The sequence below is a fragment of the Callorhinchus milii genome, unplaced genomic scaffold (genome assembly GCF_018977255.1).
Source record: "Callorhinchus milii isolate IMCB2004 unplaced genomic scaffold, IMCB_Cmil_1.0 Scaffold2, whole genome shotgun sequence".
Taxonomy (NCBI): domain Eukaryota; kingdom Metazoa; phylum Chordata; class Chondrichthyes; order Chimaeriformes; family Callorhinchidae; genus Callorhinchus; species Callorhinchus milii.
The window spans coordinates 25,509,325-25,531,642 of NW_024704743.1; the positions used below are offsets into that span (position 1 = coordinate 25,509,325).

At 42.9% G+C, this 22,318-nt stretch overlaps 2 protein-coding genes across 2 annotated transcripts; one reads left to right on the forward strand and one right to left on the reverse strand.

Moving 5' to 3' along the window:
- Window positions 1-590: 590 nt before the first annotated feature.
- Window positions 591-8,573, reverse strand: pigm (phosphatidylinositol glycan anchor biosynthesis, class M). Its single transcript, XM_007889660.2, has 5 exons — window positions 8,221-8,573; window positions 5,829-6,415; window positions 5,256-5,514; window positions 2,954-3,055; window positions 591-2,032 (listed from the first exon to the last, which is right to left on the reverse strand). The coding sequence occupies exons 1-5, from the start codon at window positions 8,368-8,370 to the stop codon at window positions 1,865-1,867; spliced, it is 1,266 nt and encodes a 421-aa protein (XP_007887851.2). The 5' UTR covers window positions 8,371-8,573; the 3' UTR covers window positions 591-1,864.
- A 488-nt stretch (window positions 8,574-9,061) lies between these two features.
- pdcd6 (programmed cell death 6) lies at window positions 9,062-22,141 on the forward strand. Its single transcript, XM_007889659.2, has 6 exons — window positions 9,062-9,307; window positions 14,604-14,665; window positions 18,160-18,204; window positions 19,322-19,480; window positions 20,676-20,785; window positions 21,318-22,141. Exons 1-6 carry the CDS (start codon window positions 9,207-9,209, stop codon window positions 21,414-21,416), a joined length of 576 nt encoding a protein of 191 aa, XP_007887850.1. The 5' UTR covers window positions 9,062-9,206; the 3' UTR covers window positions 21,417-22,141.
- Window positions 22,142-22,318: the final 177 nt, after the last annotated feature.

Below are 22,318 nucleotides of genomic sequence, written 5' to 3' on the forward strand. Positions count from 1 at the left end.
GGGCATTTTAGAGAATAAGAGCTGAAGGCACAGCCGTTACTGGTGGCTGGAGGAATTGGGAGAATCACAGCAGGTCTATAACAACCACGTGACCTTAAACTGATTGTATTAGATATTAAAATGTAAACAGTCGATCATAGCTAAAACTTTACTAGGTAGTACAGGCAAATTTTAGACAGAAACTGCTTTTTAAAAAAAGTTACAAACATTCAGCTCTGGGGGACCAAAATGGCAAAATTTGACTTTTAGGGTTGACTTTTTCATTCAGGTCAGCTCCAAATTGGAGATGGGCTGAGCAGGTTGGCGGGTTGAGGCTGAACTTCACATGTCACCCAATCTTCAGGTCACCAGTGTGCCTGTCTCATTGGTGGAGAAAAGCAGCCTTCAATCCTGGATAATTAATCTAAAACCTTCAATCCAGCAACTTTTTTTAAAAAATGTCACTGAATTCTGCTGGATATTAAAAATAAAGAGTTGTAAGTAAAAGACTGCAATAATTTTAATAATAAATAGTATAATCACTAAGAATTTTAAACAATGATTTTCAGAAATCTATGACTATCAAATGCAGTCAAAATTATTTTCCAAAATTATTTTTATTTTGTTAAAATGCAAATTTATATTTATACTTTACAACAGAGGGATGTAAAAAAAACCACAATGTCAGTGTAAACTGCAGAAAATATTGAAAGAAAAATAGTGATCAGAATAGTTCCAGTGAAAGAGTTTGCAATAGACTCAATCAATGGACTGAATGGTTCCTCTTGTGGAATAATCTTATTTCTTGAAAGCTGGGAGGAACTTTAGGGGCAGCTAAATCTGCTCAATCTCAAATGCACAAGAACACTAAAAGGGTAGTAGTTCATGTATTGAAAGAAAATATTTTAAATTCAAATTGGTTTCAGTATCCTCTTCTAAAGTTCAAGGTGAATTGCTGAAACTTTAGTGATATAGTACAATAATCACCCACTAAGCGAACAGATAATCTGAACAAATCTTCCCATTATTAATTTCCATTTATACATAATTCAATTACCATTACCAAACAGTTTTGGCTGAATGTTTCAACCTATGCAACCATCAAAACAAATTCCCTTTTTTATGTTAAAGAGTCCTCAACCCCCAACAGGTCAAATTCAAGATCCTTGTCCTCGCGTTCAAACCGCTTTATGGCTTCGCCTCTACAACTCTACAGGCCCAACGCTCCATCTGCTCAGCAAACATGACTGCTTCATGTCCCCTGCTCGATCTGCACCACTCTCTGGAACTCCATCCTGAAGTCCTTCCACAAAACACCCTCCATCCTACCTTTAAAGCCCACCTTAAGATCTATCTTTTTGTCACCCTTGTCAGCACTCCTCCCCAGCTTGGGCTTCAAGGCAACTGTGAAGCTCTTTGAAATGCCCTTCCAAAGTAAAAGGCTATATATATACAGTATTGTTTTCACATTTCTCATGTCTGTTGAGTTATATTACTGCAACTTGCATTTATAGAGTACCCTTTATGCATCTTGGAGAACTTGTTTATTACCAACAAGGAATTGATTCCAGCTTGGTAAATATTATGTATAATGATAAAGAACATCCTACACAAAGAAAAGATTGTAAAAAATAAATGTTACAGAAAGGAATGAAGCACCCTGCTTCTACAAGTGAGAAGAAATCTTTAACCAAAACCATGATGAGGATCCAGTGAGTTCTAAAAAGCAGAATAAAACAAGTTTTCAGTTCAATAAGTTAAACTGCTACAGTTTATAAACAAATTGCATCTGATCACATTAGAATTACGATCCAGAGTTCACTGAGAGATTGTCAACCATCAGTGAGGCGAACAACAGCCATATCCTGAGCAGAGATTGTGGTTTTTATTCAGACTTTGATTTTAGTTGCAGTTCCTTTTTCTTGTAGTTTGAAATCAATGCAAAGAGAATAACACAATTAATTGAAAGAAACAGCAGCCCAGCGAACCAGATGAGCAGGAATGTGTTCATCCCTTCAAACTCCAGGTAATATGCAGGAGCGAGCCACAATCCCTGGAGTGAGAAAACAAAGTCATTTAAAAGGCTCAAAATTCAAGTAATACATCAAAGCACCAATTCTTTCAACAAAAGTAACTAAGCTACTTTTTAAAGTTATTCTTGCTCATTTTTCATCTATTTAGTGCTCACACATCATCTGTATCCTGGAGGTGAGTTGATCATCTCTGAAGCATAGCTTGGAGGGGCTATTAGCCACTCATGGCAGGGTTTTCTGCAAACCAAAGCCCTTTTGGGTAGTGTGTTCCTAGCTAGACAAGCCGCAGGAATCATGCCAGAATGCTCTCCATAGCAAGCTAAGTGGTTTTAGGTGGTGAATCTCCAGCAACAGGTTAACCACTATGCTAAGGTGCTGGTCTTGAATTGTATCCTGTGATGGGAAGCCAGTGGAGTTGGGCAAGGATGGAGGTGATGGAGTCGCGGAGCCTGGTGCGGGAGAGGACACGGGCTGCAGAGTTCTGGATGATCTGCAGCCTGTGAAGGGAGGAGTTGGGGAGGCCGAAAAGCAGTGAGTTTGCATAGTCGAGCCTCGGTGTAATGAAGGCGTGTATGACGGTTTCGCCGGCCTGCGGTGTGAGACAGTGTCGGAGCCGGCTATTTGGGGACAAATACATGCCGCTTCATTTTACAACAATTACTTTGGAAACACTTTGAGATGTTTCAGCATTTATAGGTCCCATATCAAATGCAAGGATTATTTATTTGTATAAATTAACGAAGAACTCTACATATGGTCAACTACCTATAAAGAAACACTATTAATAGAGTATAACTAAAATAAGACTAATTTCTAGGCACATATACATTGTCATGGAATTAGAAATTATCAGATGGATGTAACCAAATATTTAACAAACATCATGATGCAACAACATTTAAGGCGGAGTTATACTAAAGTTGAAGATATATCACACTAACCTGGCCAATGAACCACAAAGCGAGCAGTCCCAGACCTCTTTTCCACGACAGCGTCAAATAGGGAATTACCAGTGGGAGCAGACACAGATACCAGAGGAAGTACTAGAATTAGACAAACACCAATTCAATGCTTCCTAAAACTCATCTTTCATTTTGATTCCTAGACATTTGAAACGATGTCTCTTGAAAGCTAACATTCTCCTGCATATTCTGCATATGGACCAAACGTTCACAGTGCAAATATCTTGTAGGGTAGGTGTGTTTGAGCAATGGACAGGTTGTGGGCGGAGGATTAAAGAAATCACGAGAGGATGCAGCAAAGTGTGGAAAAGAACCCCGTTGTAGTTAATGTCTGAATTCATTTACAAATGGTTTGATGTACTTCTACACGTCATTTTAAGAAATCTTTTACAGGCTGCAATGTACAGTCATGATCAAGGTAAAATCCAACTTGAAAAAACAAATGATTTTTATTTTGGAAGTAAGTTCAAACTTGTAAAAGTCTACTGCTTTGAACCTGTGTTGTAATTTGTCTCGAGACACCTCATACAGTTTTAAACTTTCAGATTAAATCATTTAAAATATATCCAGCAGTTCTCACAGACTCCCTGCCAGCAATCCCATTTAGAAATTGTGTGACCTATTCAACTGAACACTCGCTAGGTTTTATGCTAATTTTATGGCAGTGCAGAGATCCATTTTTCATGTGCGCTGGAAACTTGTGACCTGCACTAAAACAAGGAAGGCAAAAAATGCTCACACCATCCGTATCACAAGATACTGACAAAATAGATTCACATTAACACCCATTATCGATCACGTGCTCATAGTCCTATTTCTGAACTAGCTTTCTTGGTACCTATGATGCAGTGCTACCTTCAGTTATGCAATGGTGCAGACACAATGTGACACCAACTGTGATGTACTCAGTGGGTGAAACACAGGTGTTTAATGGGATAATGGCTTAAGGAAAATAAAATTCAGAGCTAAGAGAGTATCGCCATAACCGGCTGACCAAAGCATTCCATGAGCCATGCAGTCCAATGCATGAAGGAGTTTCGTGCACATCCTTTGTGAACAGTGTTGAGGTCTATCTCCAGCACACACACAGGTTGCTCTATTTCACTGGATGTGTTAATTAGCACATCGATGTTAGCCATCACACACTGAAATTTTCAACACAAATAATGTACTGGATTAGAAAGATAATAATAATATCATCTGTCTGGCCTCAAAAGCTTTAAAAAAAGGTATCATACACCACCCTTCAAGTAAAATTCTTCACTAAATAAGCTATCTAATTCCCTCTTCAATAGGAACTCCTCTCTGAGCTTCAGTAAACTTTCCCAATAAATCAGGTGCCTACTTCCCACTCCCCTGGAGCAAGAACTTAATTCCCCAAAAATCAGAACCATGATTTTAAATACTGCTGTGCTGCTTTAAAATGGAAATATCCCCACATCAGGATATTATAGGCAAGTTGCTGTCAGCAAAAGCACCTCCCTCACAACTAAACAAGAGTTTTCTGCAGGAAAACCTTTATGTCAACAACTTGTATATTTATATAAAGCCCTTAGATTAGGTCAACATTTTAGATTGCTGGACAAAGACAGGTTTGGATTGGGGTATTTTAGATAAGTTAGAGCTTAGGGATAGTGGAACTAGAGAGATCAGCAAGGGGTGCATTAGAAAAGTCTAAGTGGAACATAATAAATGTATGAAGAATAACAACTTTCATTTATATAGCGCCCCTTACGCAGAGTGGCGTCCCAGAGCGCTTGATAGCGGCGGAGCACAACGCCAAGCCGGAGGGAGGTGACCTAAGGCACGGTCAAAGAGGAAGGTCTTCCGGCACAATCTGAAAATGGGTAAGAAAGGGCAAGGCGGAGGGATAGAGGAAGAGTGGTACAGAGTTTCTGGGTGTAGTGGCTGCGGCCACCGATGGTGGAACAGAGGGCACAAGGGTCATGCAGGAGGCTGGAGCCAGTCGAGCAGAAGCAGTGGATACTGGGTTGCGGAAAAAGCAGGTCGGAGAGGTAGGGATGTGCCAGGGCTTGAGGCATTTGAAAATGAGTGTGAAATCTTGAAATCGATCCGTTCAGCGATAGGGAGCCTGTGGAGCCTGGATAGAACTGGTGTGATGGGGTTGCAGAGTTTAGTAGAATAAGGGTTTCAGCAGCATTTGGTGTGAGATAGGAGTGGAGATGGGCAATATCACGCCAATTGTGGGTTTCCTTGGGAAAAACACAGTTTCTGTCACATGGAGACAAAGTGCCTCCAGGAATGTTTTAACTTTTCTCACCTGTGAGGTGCACACTTTGTTGAAGCTGACAAAAACGGCAGTGTGAAGGAAGCAGCAGAAAGTCAGATCCTTGTAATATGCAAGTGAGATGATGAGGAGCAGTAGTAGTTGTGGGAGAAAAGCTGCAAGTCCCAAAGCCAAACTCCAATCACTCTCTGCATTCAGGTAAAGCATGTAAAAATAAGGGGAAAAATTGTGGCGAATGTCTCTTCGTGTCAAATGATAAAGGTACGTGTGCTCCAGAAATTCCCAGCCATACCTGGAAAAAAATACACTCATGTGTAAAAATAAATCATTTCACAATCAGCTCAGTGTAAGCTGCAAGCACTTTCTCTCTCGCTCTCACACTTCATAAAGTCATCACCACTTGAAAATGCCGTTGTGAAACTGTGACACATTCCTGGCCGACTAGCCTTATTGGTACAATAACTGCTTTGTTTTGCATTAATCTCTTGCATTGGCAAACACAATTCCCTCCTCCCAATTGGAGCTGCCATACACACTTGAGCTTTGTAGGTGTCACCAACACTGATCAATGCATTTTCATTCCAACGGATGTTTGAATCATCTTACCTATGGTAGAATAGTGCTCCTAGAGTAACGAATACCAGTCCAGCAATGCTAACAAACAGCAGCACCTCACCACTGGGAAGTCTCAAAAATAGATTCAGAAAACTTCTTACATGTCTGTGACCAGGTTGGTCTTTTTGAAGTTTACTTTTATTCCTGATAGAGGAGGTACTGACCTCAGTTGTGGGCAAGTTTCCCTGGAGTGATAAAACTATGGGAAGCACATAAGTCACTGGGTAAATTTTCATATGTACAGAAAGCCCGTAAAACATTGCAGCCTTCACAATCTGCCTGGTTTCTAAGTAGTACAAGGTGGCAAGGACCAGCACCGCCAGGATAGCCTCTGCATTCCCTCTGCTGGAGACAGTCATCGGCAAGGGGTTGAGAAGCCACAGGCTACAGTACCAGCATGCTGCAGTGCTGCCCAATCCTCGGAGATTTAGGATTCTATACATCAGATAAGCTGCAAGGACATCACAAATAATGAAGAGGAATTTCCCATATATCTCCGAGAGATAGACATTGGGTGTCAGGATCCAGGCCAGCAGTGGTGTGTAGCGGTAGGTTGCTCTCTTGTATGGGGAGGCCCTCTGAAAGTAAAATGCAGCAACATTAGAAAGACAGACTAGGTACTGAATGACCATGGATCAACATCATATTTAATAAACGTTACACTGATAAAGAAGGTTGGGTCTGTTATTGTAATACAAATAGTGTGTGTTATTTTAACAACAATAATGCTTGCAATTGATACAGTGCCTTATGTTGAAACATCTCAAAGTACTTCACCCTCCCCAGTCTCGACTCCAGCTCGCGTCCGAAACACTGATCATCCAGCGCCTTGGGACCTCCTCCCGATGTGAAATTATACAGGCAAATGTGACTCCTAATGTCCCACAAAGAATAAAGGAGTAAAAAACCAATTAATCTGTTCTATGATTATATAAGGAATATTGACCAGAACATTGGGAGAACTCCCTGCTTTTCTTTGAAATAATATCATAGGATAATAATGTCACACGATCTTCTAACTCAGAGGCGGGAGTGCTACCAATTGTGCCAGACTGACCAAGATTTACTATAATGTATAGACTGCATTTGGAGGCAAATTGTGCACAGTAATATCCCACAAACAGTCATGAAGTGAATGAACAGTTTTATCTGCAAGATTGTTGGCCATGACACTAAGAGAAACTCCCTTGTTTTTTTCAAATAGTGCCATGGGATCTTTAATGTCTACATGTCAGTTTAGTTTGGATACTCTTAAGCATGGTGATGGGTTTCGCATGGGTCAGATACCTGGTTTAGATTCCTGGTAGCGAGAAACCTTGGGCAAGTTTCCTTACTCCACATGCCTGACAATAATCTCTCAAGAACAAAGATAATAATAATAATTTGGTCACTCAATCCACGACTGTTCGTGGGACACTGTGCACAATTGGCTGCCGCGTTTCACCCGCAAATATACTGTTAATTCACTTTACAGCATATTCTGTGAAGCGCTTTGAGACGTCTAGAAGACGTGAAAAGCACTATATCAAATGCAAAGATCATTATTATTATTTTTATCTTGTTCTAGGGAAGAGAATTAGCCAGAATTTTGCATCCCTAGATTAATACAACTTGCAATTATATAGGAACTTTAATATAGGGTAGCATATCAATGTTATTCATTGTTTTACACAACCTTTTGAACAGTGTTTGGAAGATAGTTTTTGGGGTCAGCTGAGTGTCTGACACATGTAGAAACCCATTACCATGCTTAAGAGTATCCAAACCAAATTGAGAATTTGTATTCACTAATGGCTTCTCCTCCTGCCCTCGTACCGTCAGGTGTGGTATTCCGCAGGGCTCTGTTCTTGGTTCCCTTCTCTTTAATATCTAAAAATCCCTCACCGTGCTTAAAGGGTATCCAAATCAAACTGAGATTCCCATGCATCTCACCTACACATGGAAATCCCAGAGATAGATTGTTGGAATGGATTGCGCACTGGATTCCCTGGAGGGAAACATCCCGTTTACATAATTCTGGAAAGCAGGTTGGCAAGAGGCAAGACTCCAGGAGCCCAGAGTATGCATTGGCGGTACTGTTGAGGAGTCTAACCCACTAAAACTGCATATTATTTTGGGAGATAGAACATTTCACTTGCATAGAATGTGCATGTACTTATTTCTTTCGGACGAGGCCTGGACAGTCTGGCAAAGTACAAATCTAAATGCCCTCTTTGCAATAAATTGGGAGCGTCCGTGAATCAATTGAGCTGAACGTTGCTTCGCTGGCAGGGAACTGTCCACCGAATTTATAATTCTGGTAACTTTGGTTAACTCGTACGATATTTTACAGTCTTGCATTCGGCTGAAAGCAGCGAGGCGGGCCGTCTTGAATGTGCTGTACCTGGGTGATGTATCTGGCGGCATCAGTGAAGACGAGATAATCCACATCGGTGTACTTGACCGGCATGTGGCGGTCCTGGTAAAGCCCGTAAAAGACCAGGGCGACACGCGGGCAGAGGGCGGCTGTAAAGAGCCGCCACCCGGTCACCATTCCCTCCCAGTTGAACAACCCGCCCGGCAAAGGGGTCAGAGGCTAAAAACACGTTCGGAGCCCAAAGGCCACCAAACACTCGCCCCCGAAGTAGCCCAATACCACACGTGCCGCCTCCTGTGGATAGCAGAGTGGCCCGAGTTAAGTTAAGTGGACGTTTTTAAACCGTGCGAGAAAAGGTCTTCGAAGCGGGAGGGGGAGGGGGAGGAGGAGGGGGAGGGAGAGGAGAGAGAGGGGAGGAAACACGGTTCCCAGACTTCAAACCGAAAAAGAGTCAATCAGAGGCAAACCGCCCCGAAGACTCTTGTTTCACGCACAGCGCACAAAAACCCGCCCCGTTTGGGCGTGAAACCCGCCCCGTTTGGGCGTGAAACCCGCCCCCACGTTGGGGGGGCCCACATTCGCCGATTTACATCCAACCGAAACGACAACAGAAAGCCGTCAGCCGCCCCTCCCCCCACACTCAAGACACAAGACGCCCGGTGCAGCCCCGCATCACCCACCGCCGACAAGTTATTTTCCTTCCATTTTTTTTTTGGCGGTGACGGTGGTGGTGGTGGGGGGGGGGGGGAAGGAAACCGTTTTCCTCGGAGAAGGCGCGAGAGCGAGAGGAAGCGGCGATGGGCGCCGGACCGGAAGTAGACGCCTTTCGGCCAACCGGAAGCGAGAGAGAGAGAGGGAGGGCGGGAGCGCGTGGGAGGAGGAGGGGGGGGGGTGAGGTTGCGCATGCGCAGGCGCGGCGGCTGGCAAAACGGTCGGTTGGCAGTTGGCGGTTTGGCAGTTGGCGGCGCGCGGAGCCTCTGCGTCCCTCCCTCTCGAGCCGCTGTTGTCAGGTGATGGCTTATCAGCAGCACCAGTACCGACAGCAGCAGCAGCAACAACAGCAGCAGCACAACGGCCTCCAGGACCAGGGCTTCCTCTGGGCCGTCTTTCAGAGGTGAGAGCCCGGGGGTGTGCGGACATGTGAAATTCCCTCCACACACACACACACACGCCTCTCCTCTCCTCTGAGGCTGTCTGGGCCTCGGCCCGCAACCGGTCTCAGTCACCGTCACCCCCGGCGCCCTCTCCACCCCCGCACTCTTTTCCCTCCCCTTTCCCCCCACCCCACCCCCCGCCCTCCACACACACACACACACACACACACAGCCCGACCGACCGACCCTCCCTGCCTCAATCCCCCCCTCCGTCTGCCCTCTCCTCCTCTCACACTCCCTAACGTGTCTGAGTTCCCACTTGCCCGACATGTCCCGCTCGGCCCGGGGCCGCGCCTCTGTGGTGAGTTACAGGCCCCGCCCCTGTGCAGCAGTTCTGCCCCTCAGCCGATCCTCTACCGGATATGTTTCGGCTGTTGTTGTGCTCTCAACGCAGCCCGACATCCCCACATAGAAAGCTCTCTCTCTCCCCCCCCCCCCCCGACACACAGCTCTGGGCAGCTTATTTATGTCCGTAACTCTTGACTGTCCAGCGCCTTGGGACGTCCTCCCGACGTGAAAGGCGCTGATGCAAATGTAATCTTGTTGTTGTTGTTGTTGTACCGCCGTTGGCTGAAGTGAGTGAGTGGGTGGGTGGGGTGCGCGGAGCCCGCACTTCGAGCTGACCTTCCAAGTGCAGGGCACGCGGCTCCGCCCCGGATGCCTTCCTTTCAGGTGTAACCGAGGTCCTGCCCCGGTTAAAGCGGCGCCAAAGATCCCGGGATGCCATTCCCGAGACTCGCCTGCCGCCGGTGATCTCGGGTAGCGCTGATGATAGACCGGCCTGGCTCGATGACAGTACTTTCAGGGACGGACCCGTCTCTGGGAGCAGGGATTCTTCCCTCTGGATTCCTGTGAATCCTGCAAACCCTAATGGTTAGGTTGATCCTTATTGAGAAGCAGTGGAAAGCTGGCCAGGCTGCGCTCTTACTGACATGCTATGTGGTCTTGGCTAATTAAACTCTATCATTACCTCACTGAACGCACTGGAGTTTCCAAGCCTTGGCCCTCGCCAACTTGTGCCTAATACTTTCTGGAATTTGGTAAACAAGAGCGTTTCCTCTGGGAAGAAAATACGTTTTTTATTCCAGTCATACAGAAATTTCCATGAGTAGGTGGAATACCTCTGTGTGGAATTCTTTCTTTTGAACCCTCTTAAGCATCATGATGTACCAGACACCCAGTTGACCAAAAAAAAGGCACCATTTAAGACGAGAAGGGAACTTCTCTAGTGTCTTGGCCAACAATACCCCAAATAAAATTGATCATTAACTTTGTGGCAGTTTTTAGGATATTTCTAAATAGAATCATAATAGGATATTGTGTTAGGAAATCAGTGATCTCCGATCACCATTTCATCTCCTTTAACTCCTCAATCCCGCTCACCACTGTTACCAAATCCACCTCCATCTTCTACCGCCCCTGGAACAAAATTTCCCCACAATCCCTCTCTGCTGCCCTATATTGATCTGAACTCTTACCCCTCTAGCCTACCTCCCGCATTGATTTATCCACCTCGCTCACTCTCCTCCGTAACTCCCTCTCCACCACTCTTAATTCCCTTGCCTCCCAAACCGCCTCCTACCCACGAACCTCACCCTGGTACATAAGCACCTCCACTCCCTCAAGGTTCAGGTGCGGACTGCCGAAAGCACCTGGCTCAAATCTGATCTAACGGTCCACCGGCAAATCTGGATGGATCACATCAAAATGTACTGCTCCGTCCTCGTCTCCGCCAAATCGTCCTTCTACACCAAGATAATCTTGGAGGCGAAGGACAATACCAGGCTCCTATTCTCCACCACCAAGCGGCTCCTCCATCCACCCTCTGATGCCTCATTCTCCTCAAGCTGGGCTGTGAGGAGATGCTGGATTTCCTCAAGTCCAAAATCTAGGGGATCTGTTCAGCTACCTCTGCCCTCCCAACCGCCACTCCCTTCCCATCTCCCGCCACACTCCAACCCCTACCCATCCCTACCTCCTCGGAACTGTCTCCCCCTCTTCTCTCATCACCCCATATGCAGCATGAAACACACAACCTGCTCCCTTGACTCCATCCCCACCCCTCTCCTACCTCCCAGCTTCAACACCTCGCCCCTCTACTCTCCGACATCATCAATCTCTCCCTATCATCTGACACCTTCCCACCCCCCTAAAAGCAGCTATAATCACCCCCATTCTGCTCCGTATCTCCCTCCTGTCCCGCCCTACCATTCGTGGCCGGGTTTTCAGCTTCTATGCCCCCACCCTTTGGAACTCCATCCCACAATTCCTTTGCCTTGTTCCCTTGCTCCTTCAAGATATGACTCAAGACCCTCCTTTTCGACCGTGTGTTCAGCTATCCTCCTACCTCTCTTCCCTCCCTCATCCCAACCCTGCCCCCGTCCCCACACTCGGGTCCTGAACCCCGGCTGTTCAGCTCTTTGGGACGTTAAGGTAGAGATGAACACAATATGAACCATTTGGCTGCTGAGTTTTCATATACACTATTACTACACTCAACTGCAATTTCATATAAAAACTTTGAGATCTTTTGATTTTGTGGGCTGTACAATACAATACAGACATGCGTTTATATAGTCTTTTCACAGTGAGAGGACAGTCCTGGCTCTGCGCTTGAGCTGGGGTTGGTACTTGAATGAGGTGGGGAGAAGAAAGATGACCAAAGTTGCGGTCAAAGAGGAAATTCTTGAGACTGACCTTGAAAGAATAATGGAGGGAGTATATCAAGTACTAGGATTATTAATGCATTATTATGGTGGTTATAATTGTTGCTGATTCTGTTATTTATTATTATTGTCCTGTATTTTATCTGTACAGCTTTAAATGGTCAAAGGTGCATTTTTAAAGTCTGTCATATTAAAAGTTAATTTTAAAGCTTTGAAAGCAAATTTTAGATTTAAAAGTCATTTTGTAGTTTGCATTAAACTATTATGTTTTTCTTCTCTGTATAAATATCATGCAGAGTACTGATCAGGAGGAGTTACAATTTCCTTATCTGTCACAATACAATACAAAATTCCATTTGTATAGCGGCTTTCACATCACGAGAATGTCCCAAGGCCCTGGACAGTCAGGGATCCGCACCCGAGCAGGTGGTTGGGATCAGGAGGAGTGGAGGGCAGGGAAAGTAAGGATAGGAGGGTGACCGAAGGTACGGTTGAGGAGGAGGGGCTTGAGACGGGTCTTGAAGGAGACAAGGGAGGAGGTGAGGCGGAGAGGCTGTGGGATGGAGTTCTAGAGAGGAAGCAGAGAGGCTGAAAGGCGGCCTTCAATGGTGGGATGGGCAAGGCAGGTGACTTGAAGCAGGCCGGAACCCGCTGAACGGAAAGAGCGGACAGGTTGGTACAGAATCAGGAGGTCACAGAGGTAGGGAGGAGCAAGACCATGGAGGGTTTTGAAGGCTATTATACTTTATAATAGAAAGGTTAATAACAACAATTTGCATTTATATAGCACCCACGTGGGGTAGTATCTCGGAGCACTTGACTAATGCACTAGAAAGTCAACTAGTTTAACTTTTAAGTAATGGACAAAGAGTGTCTGGCTGTAAGCCCCCTTTCCAGAATCTACAGAAGTGACTCATCTACGAGTATGAGGAAGATTTACAACAACAACAAGATTACATTTGTATAGCGCCTTTCACGTCGGGAGGTCGTCTCAAGGTGCTTTACTTAGTTTACTAATGATATTCTTGTGTTTAAATGTTCAAATTTTATTTTAAGGGAGCTAAAGCATCTGAGCATTTGGTAAGATTTGTAGTTACAAACTTGTATGCATATGTATTGGAAATTTTTAGCTTTAATTAAAAAGGATGTGAATTATAATACATTTTAAATGCTTTTCAATCTTTGGATTTTGAAAGCCTCAAGTTCTTCAGCTGTGATTTGTACATTTTTTAAGTTTCTGGAATGAAGCTTTGTAATGTAAACAAACATGATTATAATCGGCAGTATTCATTTACATGGCCTTTGATAGCTGAGTGGAGAGTTTTCTACAGTTGCTAAGCAACATCGTTGTGTTTGGAATAGTAGCCGACTGGAAGCAGTCTGGATCCTGTTGTGAAACATGAATTATTTTGAATTTAATTTGAGGTCATGGGCTTTCTTGTGACCAAACTACACCTGGCTACATCTTCCTCCACGTGGTTACATTGTACACCTCCACCCCTCCCTCTCACTGGCCCAACTTAATACATTTTATCATTTCTCCTTTGCAATTCTCCATCCTCATCTCCCACATGATGCTCACTACCCTTTCCTTTGACCTTTTTTACTCCCACTGTCTTAACTACCTAATTCCCCCTCCTCTACCCTTTATTTGTGGAAATAGTCGATCTTTCCTTATCTTCCGCTCTTTCCCCCTCCCTTTCAAAACAGTTGAAATCATCCCCTTAAACAATCCATCTTTGACCCTTGAATACTCTCCAGCTACCAGCTAATCTCCAGCCTGCATTTCATATCCAAAGTCCTGGAATGAGTTACTGCTTTGCACCTTCTGTTCACTTCTTGCTTGAGTCTCTCCAGTTCAGTTTCCATTCTGCCCAAGACACTGATACAGGCCTTATCAAAGTCACAAGTTATGTCTTTACATTCTATGACCTGTGCCATAACCCGCTCTGCCTTCCCCCACCTCCTCAATACTCCCCAGCTCTGCCACCGCCTCACCCCTCGAGCTGCCAAAACCCTCATTCACGCGTTCATCACATCTAAGCTCAATTATGCTCCCTGCTTATCGGGCTTCCCAACCTTTCCCTCCACAAGCTGCAGATCATCCAGAACTGCAGCTTGTGCCCTCTCCCGCACCAGGCTCTGTGACTCTATCACCTCCGCCTTTGTCTGACTCCACAGGCTCCCCATCCCCCAGAAGATAGAGTTCAAAATCCTTGTCCTCGCCTTCGAAGCATCCACGGCTTTGCTCCTTCCTACCTGTGTGACCTGCTAACTCTGTATCAATCTGTCCACCCCTCTGCTCATCAGGCTGTGGCCTGCTCCACGTCCCCACCATTGGCGGTCGGACCTTCAGCCTCTCTCCATCCCACATTCCCTTTGCCTCACTCCCTCTCTTGCTCCTTCAAGGCACATCTCAAGACCACTTCTTTGACCGTGTCCTCGGCCACCCTCCTACCTCCCCTGCGCTCCATAGACCCTGATCCTAACCCCTGTTTTCCCCCCCCAGCTCCGTCCCCCCGGCTTGGGCAACATGAAAAGCACTATGCAAATATAATTTTGTATTGTATTAATTGCTTATTTTTCTTAGGGTTGATCGAGACAGAAGTGGGGTGATATCTGAAAATGAGCTTCAGCAAGCTTTATCCAATGGTAAGTCAATACATTATAATAATAATCCTTGCATTTGATATAGCGCTTTTCACGTCAGGAGGACGTCCCAAAGCGCTTCACAGAATACACTGTAAAGTGAATTGACTGTATATTTGTGGGCGAACGCGGCAGCCAATTGCGCACAGCAATGTCCCACAGACAGTCATGGATTGAAAATGACCAATTTATTGTTGGTTTTTTTTGAGAGATTATTATTAGGTGTGTGGAGTAAGGAAACTTGCCCAAGGTTTCGCCCTGACATGCCTGGAATTGAACTCAGGTCTCTCACTTGCAAAGCGAGTGCTCTAACCACTGAGCTACCCATCTTGACATATTTTGCTGACTGAATTATTTTGGGGGCAGCTGGGTGTCTTGATACATGCAGAAATCCATCACTTCAGAGTATCCAAACTAGGCTGAGAAGTTGATGCATGCCACTCTCACATGGAAATTCCCATGATTGGAATATAATGTGCACTGTCTTCCCAGAGGATCACATCAAACTTACCTAATGTCAGAGAGTGCAGGTTTACAAGAGACAAGGCTTGGTTACCTCAGGAGTGTCTGTTAGGGTACTGATGGAGTTTAACCAGTTAAAACCCTGTAGCTTGCTGTTGATATCATTATATGGAAAGCTTCCTACTGCTTGTCCACCATTTAAAATTAGAGCTAAGCCATTTAGGAGTGACATTAGGAGGCAGTTTTACATCCAAAGGGTAGTGGAAATCTGAAACTCTCCTCCAAAAGGCCGTGGATGCTGGATCCATTCACATTTTCAAGACTGAGGTGGACACATATTTGTTAGGTCAGGGGAAGGTTGAGGGCCCAGCTCTGCCACTGTCTCCCATCACAGGCCGTCGAAACCCTCATACATGCTTTCATTACATCGAGGCAAACTCATTGCTTGTCGGCCTCCCCAACTCCTCCCTCCATAGGTTGCAGACCATCCAGAACTCTGCAGCCGTGTCCTCTTCTACATTAGGCTCCGCAACCCTATCACCCCCATCCTCATCCAACTCCACTTGCTTCCCATCACACAGAGGAGACAGTTCAAGATCCTGGTCCTCACCTTCATTGCCCTCCTCTGCAACCTCCTAACTCCCTACTATTCTGCTCGCTCCCTCCACTTAGCGGGCTCCTTCCAGCCTGCTTCACGTCCCCCACCTCACTCGCCCCACAATTGGCAGGCGGGCGGGCCTTCTGCCACTCTGCACCCACCCTCTGGAACTCCATCCCACAATCCCTCTTCCTTACCATCTTCAAGACCCATCTCAAGACCCTCCTCTTCGACCATGCTTTTGATCTCCCTGCTTCACCTCCACCCTCCCTGACCCCCCAGCTCGGGTCCATAACTCTGTCTGTCCAGCGCCTTGGGACGTCCTCCTGATGTGAAAGATACTTTAAATTTTGTTGTTGTTGTCAGGGAATTAAGGGATACGGGGCAAGGACCGATAATTGATGTACAGATCAGCCATGATCTTATAAAATGATGCAACAGGTTCGGGGGCTGAGTTGCCAACTCCTGTTTCTATGAGAAAATCAACAACAATTTACATTTAAGAGCTGATTCGCATTTACCATTTAGCTTTAAATATAGAAGTAAAAATTTTTGGGAGTGAACAGTTTATTCTCTAACTTACAAAGCCAAAAAGACATACATTAATAGTGCAGGGAGGATTTCCATTCCCAGCTCTGTTTAACAGTAGGGGTTTTGGATTGGATTGAGCTCAGCCTGGACAGTGATGGATCCAACCAAGGTGGAAAGAGGGAAACCAAGGAGACAAGAGTTTGAAAGCTTGGATAGACTGCAAATTGCAGTGAGGTGAAAATCACACAGGAGAGATAAAAATATTATTATGACTTTACCTTTCAATGAGATACTGAAAAGGAGTTGGTGGAAAATGCTGCAGAATGAAAATAGTTATTGTCATTTGTAGTTTAAGTTGTCAAGGCTCAAAATAGAACTCAAATTGTCTCACTTTGACAGTCTGCCCATTTCATAGTAAAAATGTGAGCAGGAATAAGCTTAAAATATTTTTGGGGAAACTTAAAAACTGATACCGATACTCTCTAGTTTGCACTAACTTTGTGAACTTTTCTCTGCTCAGCAATTTTTCGAAGGACATTGGGATTGTGCCACAACTTGATGTGTCTGAGTGACCTTCCAGAAGGCTCCTCAGTAGCCAAATACTTGCTTGAATTTATAAAGATTAATGTGCTTTATTGTATATTGGTTGTAGATTTGGCACTTTTCCCAACAATAACAACAACAATAAATTGCATTTATATAGTGCCTTTAATGTTGAGAGGATGTTCCAAGTTGTTGAATATTCAAGAGTTTGCCCCCAAGCTGGGGGCTGGAATCAAGAGCGGTGGAGGGCAAGGGGGGTGGAGGTGGGAGGATGACCAAAGGTACAATCAAAGAGGAAGTTCTTGAGATGGTCTTGGAGGAGGTGAGGTTAAAGGAACTCCAGAGTGGAGTTCCAGAGGATGGGGGCGGAAAGCCTGAAGGCCCCGCCGATGGTGGGCAGGGCGGGGGACATGGAGCAGGCCAATGGCGACCGAGTAGAGGAAGCGGGCAGGTTGGTAAGGTTTTAGTAGGGTTTTAAACAGTGAATTCCCAAATTGAATTATCGCCTTAGTAACCAAAATGCTTTGGAAATTTCTATTCTCTGGAGGTTGGATTCTTTAAAAAAGCTGTCCTGAAAATTAATTGTGAATGCTAACTTAATTGCTTTGCAGTGAAAGCATTTCGTAATGCATTGTTTATAACTGTAAATTACAGGGTGCCCCAGTCATGACAACAACCCCTCACACAGGGTAGCACTTGGCAATAGTGGAATGTGACCCCGAACCAGGGGCAGGATTTGGTGCATTAACTCCTGTGTATAAACAAAGAGCAAAAAAGACTGCTTTCTGGGTTGTCAGATTGCTACTGACATCACTTTGGTTGTGTTACATTTCCTTCGTGAAGTAATGTCAGCAGTGCTTCCTAAAGTGGATGGAGCACATGCCTCTCCTCAGGAACTGACAGTGGTGCTACCTGCATATAGCTCACATGTGTGCAACACAAAGATAGTGTTGGCCTTGACTTGATGACAAATTAATCTAATTAACCTGCAAACAATTATGATTGTGGGATTTCATATTCAATTGCATGTAGAATCTTTTTTGTATTTGTAAGGGTTCATTTAAATGTGTGATCCTGTGGTGAAGTAAGGACTGACACAAATGTTGTACAAAAATACAGATGTTTATTAATTCAGATTGGTAAGTTATAAGTAATTAAAAGAATACATCACAATAATGCAATTCAAGGATGAATTTCCAGAATGCAGGGCATATTGTATAAACGTTCAGCCAGGGTTACAGACATTATTATTATTGTTGTTGTTGTTATTATTATATGCAGAAGAGCTGAGTTTGCAGTTGGAACGTAAGAGAAAAACTTTCTCAAAAATGGAATATTAAGTAAGGTGATTTTTGTTTTTCAGGAACATGGACTCCTTTTAATCCGAAGACCGTCAAGTCTCTCATTGGTAAGTATCTGATATTTAATTGGGTGAAGATAGCCATTTTAGGATATGGTCAAATTCAAGCACAGAGAATAACTTTTTTCTCTTTGTGTGGTATTCAGTACTAGTTTTGATGAATTGTTGAGGTTTGATATGATGGTAACTTTAATGAGAAATTAAAAGAATAATATAATGTGGTTCAGTACTTTGATGTGCAAGCAGATGTTCAGAGGTTTGAGATATGAGTCACAGGGCTGTAGGCACTTCTAACAACTTTGGCTGATTTAGCAGCTCCAGCCAGGAAATTGGTACCAGAAAGCTGATATTAATTTGCTTGGTCTAGTTCAGGGTCGTCCAAATGGCGGCCTGCGAACCATTTCGCTACCCAATATACCAAGTAGATATCTTTTATTTTGGTTTTAAATCATAAAAATTAACTTGATGCCTATGTTTTCCATTCCAGATGATTGTTATTTTATTCAATAATAATCCTTGCATTTTTAAAAATAATTGTTTGGCATTTGATATAGGAAGGATGTCTCAAAGCACTTCACAGGATTTACTGTGAAGTGGAGTGATTGTTTATTTTGGGGGCGAAATGGGACAGCACACGTAGGCACAACAATGTGCCATAAACAGAGGTGAAGAGTTACCAGTGTTATCTAGGGAATTTGTTAGGGCTATTACATTATGTGCATTCTAATTCATTTAATTATTTATTTCACTTTAATGTTTAATCTGGATTTAATGATTATTCTTGCATAGACACAATTTATTGACAAAATTGATTTGAAATTTAATTTTTATATTGTCTGTTTAAAGTTTGCATTGTAACTAAAATAAAGTGAAATTAACTAATAGTTAGACAATTTAAAACCTAGGATTTCTATATGATTCTTACGGGTTATGTTTCTGGAAGGGAAACACAAAAATATTGCTTATGTGGCTCGCGGATGTTTCTCAAATCCAGCATTTGGCCCTCAGCAGCCAAAAGGTCGGACTGTCCTGGTCTAGCTGGAAGCACAACCCAACGCAATACTGCTGTATTGCACCGATAATTAATCTTAAATACGTGAATGTTGATAATAAACTAAGTAGTTGTAAGGTTCTACATTTAATATCATTATTATTATAAACCTAGGCATGTTTGACAGAAATAATCGTGGAGGAGTGGATTTCAATGAATTCCTAGGTCTTTGGAAGTATATAAATGATTGGCAGAATATCTTTCGAAACTATGATCGAGATAACTCTGGCTTCATTGACAAAAATGAACTCAAACAGGCCTTAACAAGTTTTGGTAAGTAAATTGCTGGAATTGTATAATAAAAGTTTACTCTGGATTTATTCAACTGTGAACATTTTGAGATTAAAGCTTTTTTTCATTTTGATGTGTTTGTTGTGATAGATTCCTCCTTTAAAAGAACGTAGCTGGCTAATATACATTAGGTGCATTAAATGTTTCCTAGTTGGGTAAAGACACTACCAAAAGAAGCAGAAACCAATGCATTTAAATATGCCTCTGTATTGTACAATAATCTCCTGGATTCTGGTATAAAGCAGTAGTCCATCTATGCTAAATTAGCTGATCTCAGCTAAGGCAACAGTAGCAGTACAATTGGCTTCCATGCCTCTTAAACTAGAGATGGTAAAATCAACAACAATTTGCGTTTATACAGTGCTCTTCATGTAGGATTGGATAGATACCTACTCAGCACTATTTAGTGCTACTAGGAATGTGCGTTTGGATGTTGCATTGATACTGAATTAATTAGGCTTTAGTGCAGTGGTGACCAGTCTTTAGGGTCAGCCAACAAAATACATTTTCTTGATTGAATATTTCTTGATTAATAATAATCTTTGCACTTGATATGGCACCTTATCACTTTTTCGAGATGTTTCAAAGCGCTTCACAGAATATACTGTAAACTGAATTGGCTATACATTTTGTGGTAGAAAATGCTTATCATGAGTAAATTTAAGCAAATAATGGCCAGTTGAAAGAGATTTGGTATTTCTCACTCTGAAATCTGATTATGCACTAGTAACTAAGTTGTGCAAACTAGCTCTTTAATATTTTTTTTAAAATGGTCTCCCTAAAGGATGTTGGGCAGTACATTGGCAAAACAATCTCCAGGTGGTCTCAGATGAAGAGATGATGGTTATGAGGATAAATTCTCCCATCCACCACGGTTTCCTAAGCAGAGTAGATAATAACCATTCACTATTAAAAATGTAAATGTCACTTGAGGGCAACTAAGGTGGTCTCATCCACCCCCCCCCCCAACCTTCCGTTTGAACCTCAGGTGGATTATTAAAAGACTGGAAATAAATCAAGTTTTAAAGTAACTAATTTGTATCTATATTGATCTAACCTGTCTGCTGTTTTAGAAAAGTACATAGATATATAATTTTAACATAATGGTGATTTAAGGCTGCACTGCTGAAACCTTTCAATACTATGCCTTTGGTCACTAACAATACTTTTCTCGAAGGGTACCGTCTGTCAGACCAGTTCTACGGTATTCTGGTTAGTAAATTTGACAGGCAGGGAAGAGGACAGATAGCCTTTGATGACTTCATTCAGTGCTGTATTGTCTTACAGGTAAGTTTAATTTTTCTATGCACAGGTTCATATTTCAGTTATTCTGCATTTAAATGAGCAAATCTAAATGTAAAATACTACAGCGATGAGTGAATCAGTAAGGTTGTAACTGGTAAAAGGTTTAAATGATGGAAACCCCTCCTATGCAGATACTTTTGTGCTAAACATATTAGTACACAAGCAGCAAAAGTGGAAAGCACTGAACTGAAGAGATTTTATAAATACTGTATCTCCACGGAAGTAGCTGCGTGGATTGTATTGCAAGGGAGCAGTGACATCTTCAAGTTACTTGGCAATGAATAACTCGTGTTTTGCACTTTTGTTGTGATATTGTTAAACTCTAAGGTGTATGCTCTCTCATAATATATAGCAGAATAAATCCTGATATGTGACAAAACTTATTGCGTGCTGAGCCATGTGACTTGATCACAAGAGGGTGGGGAAGGAAAGGTCAGGAGTCTGAATTCAAACCTGAATCACACTCCGATTATTTCATGTTGCATCCTCCCTAAAATATGTTTCTATTTGACAGAGGCTGACAGATGTGTTCAGACGATATGATACAGATCAGGACGGTTGGATTCAAGTTTCTTACGAGCAGTATCTTACTATGGTCTTCAATATAGTATGAATTTGTAACATTTTGACTAACAATCAATGACATTTCTGAAGTCATTTGCATTAAACATGAGTCTTATTGCTAACTTCCACAACCTTGGTTGAAACTTGCCAGCATAAACCTTGAGGCAAAAGCAAAATCTGCATGTAAATAGTTTAAAATGCACATATTAATTGTAGAATGAAGAGAAACATTTACTGTATTGCTTATTTTTTAATATTTGTAATAGCTTGTTGACTGCATGCAGATGTGCCATATCACGTACCCTGTGCTGCTGTACTGTTTTGACAAGTATATTAGATGCACAGCCTCAATGATTGCAAAAAAAAAGCTTATTTTATGCATGGTGCCTTATTAAATCTAAACAAGAGATGGATGATACTGTGACATTCAGTTGTTCAGTAAAGAATGAGTAATATGTCCACAAATGCCTAGGTTTGCCAAGTGATAACTTAAGTCTAAGTGTTTGTCCTATTTAACATTCCTTCATGTTCTAAATCAAGGTACAATTAAGTTACATAGATTTGTGTGGGAAAAATTGCAGTAAGCCAATAAGAAATGAACTGTCAAGCCAATATCAATGTGATGAAGCAATATACTTAGCAGTAGACATGGCTCTTAATCTTATTTCATATAAAAGTTAATGCTTTATGTAAAGTAGTGCCAATGGTTGTTTACTGTTACATTTATAATGGAAATCAATTGCAAATCTTTCAAATAAATCTTACTTTTCGGTATATTGTGTATTTTCAATGGCATTCTGTTTGTCTAAATTTTTATTGTTTAGGTGTGGAACATTTTATTTCTAGGTCCTACATATTGGGTAATCCAGTTTGGAGTGAGATCAGTAAAGCCACTACTTACAAAAATGGCTTGGTACCTCGTCCAGTTCAGGCAGAAGCCGGCCCTCCTAA